Here is a 10,764-nt window from a genome sequence, read left to right on the forward strand (position 1 = left end):
TTCGGGGAGAGGTGAACGGTGTGCTCCACAGTAAGGCCACGGTGAAAGCCAGCAGGGTGGATCAGTGTGGAGACGCACTACGCGGCACCTCTGGGGGACACTGTGGCTGTGCCGGTGACTGGGCGTCAGAGCTACTTGCCTGGATGTCCCCCTGTACTCCTGACGGCCGATGCTACAGGGAATCCCGCCGGGGACCTTGGTGGCCTGTGGGTTCTTGCTGCGTGAGATTCAGGGTCCGGGAACCAGGCCTGTGGTGAGGCCGTCCCGGCCCACGGAGCACTCACGTGGGGAGAGCGTGGAATGGGGGCTGCTGGGGAAGACCAGGCTGGGCAGACGTCGTGATTGAGAGAGCAGCTGTGAGACCTTCTTCCCCGGGCGGGACCCTGCTGCACAGTGGGGAGGGGACGCCCTCAGAGGGTCACCGGCAGGTCACTTCTTTGCCACACTGGCCACGGCTTTCTTGGCAGCATCCTCCAGGTCCACGGCGGCGGTGATGGGCAGGCCGCTGTTCCTGAGTATGCTCTGAGCCTCCTGGACGTTGGTTCCTGAAGGGGGAGGAACGCACAGGTGAAGCTGGTGGCTGGTTTAGGACACCCACACCAGGTCCCACAGCAGGCTCCGCTCTGGGGGTCCAGGTGGGGCCTCTCAGGTGAGTCTGCCTTTTTCTCTCCTTTCACTCCAACCATCCACCTTATGAAGACAGTGGGAGTGTTTTCTCGGCCCTCAAACAAATGCAAACGAGCTTCCTTCGGATGACGCACAGAGATCAACAACTACTCGGGAGTCTGAACAGCATTCTGACCTGGATCTGAGCACTGAGGACAGAATCAAGAGACATGTGGGGGTACGCGCAGGGAATGGACCGCCCCACTGCGGGCTGCTGGCCCCAGAGCTTTCACCAAGATGGTGAAACACGGGTTTCCATCAACGTCTGCCTTAAAGACCCCTTAGGAGGCCAGCCCGAGCCAAGCCCTGACCTGAGCACCAGAGCTCTGAGCATCTGCCCATCTGTGCCCACCCTCCCACTGCCCGGAGAGCGGCGGGACTCGAGCTGCCCACCCTTTTGGCTCTCCATCGAGGGCGGAGGCCTTGGGGATGAGCAGTGTACCCTGGGGGAGTCCCCAGGACGCAGTGGCCAATCGGCCTTATCTACAGGTCTGCCCTGGGACCCTCCTGTGTTACCGTGTGGACCATGTCATGGGGACCAGGCAGCGGACTCAGATGCCCAATGAACTGTCATCTCACATCACTTCCCGAGCTTAGGACGGGGCTCAGTCGTGGACAGAGACTGTCCCACGCCGCCTGCGGGGCCTGCCTTCCTCAGGTACACCAGGCCCAGTCAGCGGGCTCCCTGCAGGGCCTTGCGCAGCTGCTCAGTGGCCTGATCCCCCTCCAGGATGGCCAGGTAGCAGGACAGCTGCACTGCGATGGTGCTGCATGTCGACTGCCCGGGCCCTGGGTCACCTCAGCCACCCTGGGGGCATGCGGGGCACCCTGTCTCTGGCCGAGGCTCACGCTCAGCTTGACGGAACACGGGGTGGGGGGGAGCAGCACTGAATCCCACCGGCCAGCTGCTCCTGTGCAGTTTTGGACACTGGTTTCAGCCTCTCCCAGTCTCCACTTTCTACTTCCGCCCAGGGACCACCACCCTCCCCCCCCAGGACCTTCCCCAGTGCTCACTGAGGACGGGCAGACGTTGGGCACCCACTCCAGGGTGAAGAGTCTCAGCAGAGGTGCCGGCCGCCCTGGGGGCCCCTTCACAGGGAGGACCACCGCGTCCCCATGGCACGTGCTGGTGTGCGGCCGGAGCAGCTGGCAGTGTGCACTGTGGTGAGGAGCGAGGGGAGGTGGGTGGGCTGCTGGGGAGGAGGCCCCCCAGCCCTGGCACAGGCGGTGGGACTGGGGGGTGGGAGGGGAGATGGGCACAGCCCGTGGCAGCCTGCAGAGGCAGGTCCTGAAGAGGAGGGGCCTCCTGCAGCGGAGCCCAGCGTGAAGGAGCAGGGCCTCCTGGAATGTCGCCCAGGTCAGCACCCCTGCACTGGCTCTCCCAGCCCTGCAGCAGGCGGCTTCTGAAACCCGAGGTCGATCCCTTGAGAGACTGGCGTCCCCATGCCATCCTCCCCACTGGCTGTGGGTGGACCAGGGCCGGGCTTCCCCTGAGAACCTGGCAGAAGCGATGGAGTCCACCTCTGAGACCACACACAGACAAAGCCTGGGTGCTGCTTAGCTCCTGCATGTGCGGCTCACAGTCAGGACAGAGGGCCACACCATGAGCCGCTGCTCTCTGCACAGGGCCACCTCCGGCCACAGCATGAGGAACTGCTTCCATGAGGAAGTGTGTTCCCCCCACCGTGCCTTGATATGTCCACAGCCTGCGTGACACCTGCACGCAGCTCAGGGATCCTGCATGCGGAGACCCAGCTGAGACCCGGCTGCTGCCACCACACCCTGCTATGCAGGGTCCACGCCCCCTGATCCCTCAGAGAGCCTAGCAATGCTCCCTCTCCTCTGAGCACACTTCACTGTGGGAGGCTCGCTCACCAGGACGCCCTGCAGAAAGTGCTTGGTGACCCAGAGGGCCCACAAGGAGACGGGGTGGGCATCTCTGCTAGCCTTGCAGCCCCAGCACCCCAAGAGAGCCTGGGGTGGCCCAAGAGCAACAGTGTGGGGAGCTCCGGCTGCGGCCCTGCAGCTGTGGGTGGGGTCTGGCTGCTGCCCTCCTCTTGCCCCAGAGCAGCTCCCTGCACCCAGGCAGGTGAGGGCAGTGTGGGGCCAGGGGAGGGCGGGGCAGCCACAGACCTGCCCCCCAGCTCCCATCAGTGCCCTGTCAGATGCCTGATTGCTTCATGATTCTACAACCCACTAAAACGAGTGTTAATTACACTTACTGTTGGGATTTAATTACAGCCTTAATCATCAACCCAGCAGGCGCAGGACAAAGCAGCACGTGAAGGGACCCTAACAGCAGGGCATAAAGCTCAGGAGGAGCCAGGAGCAGGGAGAAACCAGTCCGAGGGGAGAGGGATGGAGTGAGAGCCATGGGCACAGGCAGGAGGAAAGGGAGATAGAGACACAGGGCAAGAGGAGGGAGGCAGAGAGGAGGGAGCGGAGTCAGAAACAAAGGGAAGGAGGCACAGAATGGAGGCCCAGAGGAAAGGAGAGAGCTCGGGATTCAGAGGCAGAGGCCTGGAGGAAGAGAAGAGCTGGGAAGGGAGAGGAGGAGGAGGAGGAGGGAGGACAGAGTGAAGGAGGAGGGAGGAGGATTGAGTGGAGTGGAGGAGGAGGGAGGAGGGAGGAGGAGGAGGACAGAGTGGAGGAGGACAGAGTGGAGGAGGAGGAGGAGGGAGGAGGAGGAGGGAGGAGGAGGAGGGAGGAGGAGAACAGAGTGGAGGAGGAGGACAGAGTGGAGGAGAAGGGAGGAGGATTGAGTGGAGGAGGAGGAGGAGGGAGGAGGAGGACAGAGTGGAGGAGGACAGAGTGGAGGAGGAGGAGGGAGGACAGAGTGAAGGAGGAGGGAGGAGGAGGGAGTGGAGGAGGAGGAGGGAGGAGGAGGACAGAGTGGAGGAGGAGGGAGGAGGGAGAAGAAGGAGGGAGGAGGAGGAGGAGGACAGAGAGGAAGAAGGCAGCCAGGTTGGAAGAGGAGGAGGAGGACAAGTAGAGAAGGAGCAGGACAGAGTGGAGGAGGAGGAGGAGGAGGAGGAGGACAGAGGACAGGTTGGAGGAGGACCAACAGCAGGAGGAGGACAAGAAGAGAGAAGCAGAGCTGGAGAAGAGAGGAGGGGGCTGGAGAGAGGGAACAACCAGGGATATTGAAGAGACAAAGCCCTGCAGGTAACTCAGGCTGACAGAGGCGCGCCCCTGCCCCTCCTTGGACGCCCTGCTGCCCACTGACCCTGCCCTGGCCATCATGTACCCCGTGAGCACAGCTGGAAGGGAAGTGGGAGCACAGAGAAGGGGCACAAAGAAAACCAGCAGCCCTGCACCCAGGTCACCGGAGAGGGACGGGGACAGGGTGACGATTGAGGGAGCTCCGTTTCTCCTGGATTCACCCAGGCTGACATCCACCCCATCCTTGTCCCCACTTCTGTTTTTAAGCAGACACAGTCCCACTGCTCCAGTGCACGGCCAGTGACCTCGGTGACCACCATGGTTGACCACCCAATGTCCCAGCCTGGCCTGCCAGAGCCTGTCCAGCCCACGGCCTCTATGCTAAGAACAGCTTTCACATTCTCAAGTAGCTGGGGAAGATCATCAGAGGAATACTTTGTGATGTATAAAAATTGCATGGAATTCAAACTCCAGTGTCTACACATGAGGCCTTCTTGGAGCATGGCTGCACTTAGGGATCTGCGGTGTGGACTACTGCCTGTGCTCTGTGATGGCCACAGGGCTGTGACACGGACAGTGTGGCCCCAGGCCTGCAGGGTGAGCGAGTCTGTCTGCAGACAGAGAGGTAAACGGCAAGGTAGGTAGGTGGATAGAAGACAGGTAGACAGGTATATAGGTAGGCACGCAGGTGGGCAGGTGGGTAGACAAGAAGAAAGAAGGCAGGCAGGTAGGGAGGTGTAGAGAAAGATAGAAGGTAGGTAGGTGGGTGGGTGGGTAAATAGAAGGGAAGACAGAGAGGGAGCAATAAGGAAGACAGGAAGGTAGGTGGATGGACAGATGGACAGGCAGATGGAGGTGATACACAGGTGGCTGGGTGGGTGGGGGAACAGACAGATAGGAAGGTAGGTAGGTAGGTACAGGGAGGTCAATGGAAACCTGCTGTCTGTGAATGCAGGTCTCTTCTTGGATGCTCACTGTCCCTGTCCCCTTCCTTGTCTTCTCTAAGTGACACACCGGGAGCCATGTTTCCTTGATGGCAGTGAACCTAGGTCAGTGATCATGTCTGTGTGCTCCACCTGGTGGCTGTGTATTGGAAATGCAGCGATTCTGAGAACTGGGGGTCCTGCGGCTGCTGCTGTGCCCACTGCCCCCCTGAACTGACCTGCGCCTGACATCCAGCACCGGGGGCGGCGTGTGCAGCCACCGAGGAGTCCGCGTGGTAAGGGGATGCTGGCGCTCAGGAGCCCAGGGTTCTGGTGATGCAGGAACTCCTCTCAGGGACCTCTGAAGCTGCCACAGTTTCACAGAGGGGGATGTGGCACTTTAAACCTGGCCGTGATCCAGGTAGCTGAAGGACCTGGGGACAGTACTGTCCTGTTAAAGCTCTCAGTTTCTCATTGTGGAACATCTAAGTGCCTGGAGCCCTCACACTTTATGAAAAGCACAGCTGACCGGGTACCTGGGGGCTGTACCATGTCCACATGTCCTGTGCTCTGTGTCCTGGAAGGAGCCGACACCCAGGCGTGAAAGTGGACCACCTGGTGCATCACCTGGGATGCCGGAGCCGCGGTGTGTCCAAGCCAGGGTGTCCGCGCCTGCGCCCCTAGCAGGGCCCAGCGCCCAGGCCAGGGTGTCCTGAGGGTGTGCGGGTGGCCAGGGTGTCCTGAGGGTGTGTGGGTGGCCAGGGCTGTGATAAGTGGGTGGACGTCTGACGAGGAGGGCGTGAGCCCACGAGGTACAGGGCCTTCAGGGAGGGAGCCCCACACGCCTGCAGCCTGCGTGGACGTCCTTCCACACCTCCCAACGTCCAGGCCACCGCGTGACCCCTTTCTGGTTGCTCACCCTGCAGCTCACTCTGCTGCGGGGACGGCTCACGGCTCAGGTGTGTCCCTGAGAGGGGCGTGCTCTGGAAGCCAGGTCCCCAGTGTGGGGCTGAGGTGGCCCCAGCCCAGGTGGGGCCTGTGGGGATGATCAAGTCTGGGGGCTCTACCCTGGAGGGGACCAGTGCAGGTCTCGGGGGCTGAATTAGTTCCCTCAAGATGGAGCTGTCATAAGAGGAGCCTGCCTGGCCTCACAGCACCACAGGTCTCTTCCAGGGCCCCATTGTGTGACACCATCCACCATCGGGCCCCCTCAGAGCAGGGCAAACTCAGCTCCTCCAGAGCTGTGGCCTGCACAAACCTCTTTCCTCAACCAGGCAGCCAGCCTCAGGTATCTTATTACAGAAACAGAATGGATCGACAAGGGGCCTGAGAAGTCACGGCACTGCCTCACTGTGATTCTGAACATACACCGGGGAAGTGACTGAGTGAACTCCACTGCTAACTCCTTCCTCGAGGAGAAGTCATATTCTGAGAGCTTAACGCTGCCTCCCATTTCCTGTCCTGACCCTCATGAGACATTTCAGGGCTCAGGACAGAGGGAGGTTTAGGCCGAGGGCTCCTTCTTGCTGGGGGTCTCTCTCCACGCTGGGATCTGCACACTGCAGTCCATGACCAGGTCTCTTCCTCTCTGCTTCTGCACAAGATTGTGCAGAGCCAGGCCACCCTCTGTGATCCTCCATGCCCCTCAGTGCCACAGCACACGGCTGAGTAGCTGGGGGTGGGGCACATGGCGCAGGGAGCCTGTGAGTGGACTCTCCACATGGCCCAGGACGCCTGTGAGTGGACTCTCCACATGGCTCAGGACGCCTGCTAGTGGGCTCTCCACATGGCCCAGGATGCCTGAGAGCGGACTCTCCACATGGCCCAGGGCGCCTGTGAGCGGGCTCTCCACATGGCCCAGGGCACCTGAGAGTGGGCTCTCCACATGGCCCAGGGCGCCTGAGAGCGGGCTCTCCACATGGCCCAGGGCGCCTGAGAGCGGGCTCTCCACATGGCCCAGGGCGCCTGAGAGTGGACTCTCCACATGGCCCAGGGCGCCTGAGAGCGGGCTCTCCACATGGCTCAGGACGCCTGAGAGTGGACTCTCCACATGGCCCAGGGCGCCTGAGAGCGGGCTCTCCACATGGCCCAGGGCGCCTGAGAGCGGGCTCTCCACATATGGCCCAGGGCGCCTGTGAGCGGGCTCTCCACATGGCCCAGGGCGCCTGAGAGTGGACTCTCCACATGGCCCAGGGCGCCTGAGAGCGGGCTCTCCACATGGCCCAGGGCGCCTGAGAGCGGACTCTCCACATGGCCCAGGGCGCCTGAGAGTGGACTCTCCACATGGCCCAGGATGCCTGAGAGCGGACTCTCCACATGGCCCAGGGCACCTGAGAGTGGGCTCTCCACATGGCCCAGGGCGCCTGAGAGCGGGCTCTCCACATGGCCCAGGGCGCCTGAGAGCGGGCTCTCCACATGGCCCAGGGCGCCTGAGAGTGGACTCTCCACATGGCCCAGGGCGCCTGAGAGCGGGCTCTCCACATGGCTCAGGACGCCTGAGAGTGGACTCTCCACATGGCCCAGGGCGCCTGAGAGCGGGCTCTCCACATGGCCCAGGGCGCCTGAGAGCGGGCTCTCCACATATGGCCCAGGGCGCCTGTGAGCGGGCTCTCCACATGGCCCAGGGCGCCTGAGAGTGGACTCTCCACATGGCCCAGGGCGCCTGAGAGCGGGCTCTCCACATGGCCCAGGGCGCCTGAGAGCGGGCTCTCCACATGGCCCAGGGCGCCTGAGAGCGGGCTCTCCACATGGCCCAGGGCGCCTGAGAGCGGGCTCTCCACATGGCCCAGGGCGCCTGAGAGCGGGCTCTCCACATGGCCCAGGGCGCCTGAGAGCGGGCTCTCCACATGGCCCAGGGCGCCTGAGAGCGGGCTCTCCACATGGCCCAGGGGGCCTGAGAGCGGGCTCTCCACATGGCCCAGGGCGCCTGAGAGCGGGCTCTCCACATGGCCCAGGGCGCCTGAGAGCGGGCTCTCCACATGGCCCAGGGGGCCTGAGAGTGGGCTCTCCACATGGCCCAGGGCGCCTGAGAGCGGGCTCTCCACATATGGCCCAGGGCGCCTGAGAGCGGACTCTCCACATATGGCCCAGGGCGCCTGAGAGCGGACTCTCCACATATGGCCCAGGGCGCCTGTGAGCGGGCTCTCCACATATGGCCCAGGATGCCTGAGAGCGGACTCTCCACATATGGCCCAGGATGCCTGAGAGCGGACTCTCCACATGGCCCAGGGCGCCTGAGAGCGGGCTCTCCACATGGCCCAGGGCGCCTGAGAGCGGGCTCTCCACATGGCCCAGGGCGCCTGAGAGCGGGCTCTCCACATGGCCCAGGGCGCCTGAGAGCGGGCTCTCCACATGGCCCAGGGCGCCTGAGAGCGGGCTCTCCACATGGCCCAGGGCGCCTGAGAGCGGGCTCTCCACATGGCCCAGGGGGCCTGAGAGCGGGCTCTCCACATGGCCCAGGAGGCCTGTGATGGACTCTCCACATGGCCCAGGGCGCCTGTGAGCGGGCTCTCCACATGGCCCAGGAGGCCTGTGATGGACTCTCCACATGGCCCAGGGCGCCTGAGAGCGGACTCTCCACATATGGCCCAGGGCGCCTGCGAGCGGACTCTCTACATATGGCCCAGGGCGCCTGAGAGCGGACTCTCCACATGGCCCAGGGTGCCTGCGAGCGGGCTCTCCACATGGCCCAGGGCGCCTGAGAGCGGACTCTCCACATATGGCCCAGGGCGCCTGTGAGTGGACTCTCCACATGGCCCAGGATGCCTGTGATGGACTCTCCACATGGCCCAGGGCGCCTGAGAGCGGACTCTCCACATATGGCCCAGGGCGCCTGTGAGCGGGCTCTCCACATGGCCCAGGGCGCCTGAGAGCGGGCTCTCCACATGGCCCAGGGCGCCTGAGAGCGGCTCTCCACATGGCCCAGGGCGCCTGTGATGGACTCTCCACATGGCCCAGGGCGCCTGAGAGCGGGCTCTCCACATGGCCCAGGGCGCCTGAGAGCGGGCTCTCCACATGGCCCAGGGCGCCTGAGAGCGGCTCTCCACATATGGCCCAGGGCGCCTGAGAGCGGGCTCTCCACATATGGCCCAGGGCGCCTGTGAGCGGGCTCTCCACATGGCCCAGGGCGCCTGAGAGCGGGCTCTCCACATGGCCCAGGGCGCCTGAGAGAGGGCTCTCCACATGGCCCAGGGCGCCTGAGAGCGGGCTCTCCACATGGCCCAGGGCGCCTGAGAGCGGGCTCTCCACATGGCCCAGGGCGCCTGAGAGCGGACTCTCCACATGGCCCAGGGCGCCTGAGAGCGGGCTCTCCACATATGGCCCAGGGCGCCTGCGAGCGGACTCTCCACATGGCCCAGGGCGCCTGCGAGCGGACTCTCCACATGGCCCAGGGCGCCTGTGAGCGGGCTCTCCACATGGCCCAGGATGCCTGTGATGGACTCTCCACATGGCCCAGGGCGCCTGAGAGCGGACTCTCCACATATGGCCCAGGGCGCCTGTGAGCGGGCTCTCCACATGGCCCAGGGCGCCTGAGAGCGGACTCTCCACATGGCCCAGGGCGCCTGAGAGCGGGCTCTCCACATGGCCCAGGGCGCCTGAGAGCGGACTCTGCACATGGCCCAGGGCGCCTGAGAGCGGGCTCTCCACATATGGCCCAGGGCGCCTGCGAGCGGACTCTCCACATGGCCCAGGGCGCCTGAGAGCGGACTCTCCACATGGCCCAGGGCGCCTGTGAGCGGGCTCTCCACATGGCCCAGGATGCCTGTGATGGACTCTCCACATGGCCCAGGGCGCCTGAGAGCGGACTCTCCACATATGGCCCAGGGCGCCTGTGAGCGGGCTCTCCACATGGCCCAGGGCGCCTGAGAGCGGACTCTCCACATGGCCCAGGGCGCCTGCGAGTGGACTCTCCACATGGCCCAGGGTGCCTGTGAGCGGGCTCTCCACATGGCCCAGGGCGCCTGAGAGCGGACTCTCCACATATGGCCCAGGGTGCCTGCGAGTGGACTCTCCACATGGCCCAGGGCGCCTGTGATGGACTCTCCACATGGCCCAGGGTCGGCCTGGGTCTCCTGTAGGGACAGGGAGAGCTCGCTGGCCACGTGGGGTGGGCGGGACCTGAGGGCACTGCCCCTCCTAAGATGTCTGCCTCTGCCTTCTGTGCCTGTCACAGGAGGGTCCTCAGAGGGTGGGTGGGAGCTAATAGTAGTGCGCTGGCCTCTGCAGAGCGCGCAGGTGAAGCGCCCTGGGCAAAGCCGCTGCCATGTTACCCTGGGATCCAGGCCAGGACGGTGCCAGCTCTGGGAAGAGGGAGGGCAAGTCGCTCGGCGGCCGCCACCCTGCAGCTGCTGGGGACTGGAGCTCCCTGCACCTACGCTGCTGAGCTGGTGGCTGCTGGAGGAGGGTGTGGGCACCACAGAGCAGGAGCCCCTGACCCCTGTTCCCAGGGAGCACCGGCCCTGGAAGAAGACGGACGAGCCATGGCTGCTGGGACTTGGTGTTTGGCTGAGCAAAGTGCGTCTGTCACCTCAAGGGGAGCTATTGACTGATGTGTGGCTCAAGATAAAATTCACACTTTAAACTGGAACTCAAATTCTCAGACACTGGCTCCTGCCACTGTGCACTTGAACTTGACCTTCCCCATCCTGAGGGAGACGTTCTGAGGGGCACGGACAGTGACGACCACCGGCTTCAGGGTGCTGTGTGTGAATCGCCTGGCCTCTGGGAGACCTGCATAACCCTGACAGGTTTAAGGGTACGGGAGCCCGTGACAAATCCTGCCAGGGCGAGACACGTTCCAGGCAACACAGACGGACCAAATTCAATATGAGCCAAAGAAGTTCCCTGAAGGGAGCGCGGTCTCCATGTGAAAACTTGCCTTTAGCCTCGTACCAGAAAGACTCCTACAACGGGAGGCTGATGAGAAGCTCCCCTCCCTGTGGTGCCTCCGTGGGTCCGGGGCTGACTTGAGCCCCAGCCGTGCATCCAGCAGGCTGCAGGCCAGGCCCGTGGA

The 10,764-nt window shown here is 63.7% G+C and overlaps 1 protein-coding gene across 1 annotated transcript in view; it reads right to left on the reverse strand.

Moving 5' to 3' along the window:
* Positions 1–429: 429 nt before the first annotated feature.
* Positions 430–10,764, reverse strand: part of Suclg2 (succinate-CoA ligase GDP-forming subunit beta) — a 171,991-nt gene continuing 161,656 nt past the window's right edge. Inside the window, exon 11 of the mRNA XM_077793498.1 lies at positions 430–545. Within this exon, the coding sequence (XP_077649624.1) occupies positions 430–545 (116 nt within the window). The remainder of the gene's footprint in view (positions 546–10,764) is intronic.

This window comes from Urocitellus parryii, chromosome 16 (genome assembly GCF_045843805.1).
Source record: "Urocitellus parryii isolate mUroPar1 chromosome 16, mUroPar1.hap1, whole genome shotgun sequence".
NCBI lineage: Eukaryota > Metazoa > Chordata > Mammalia > Rodentia > Sciuridae > Urocitellus > Urocitellus parryii.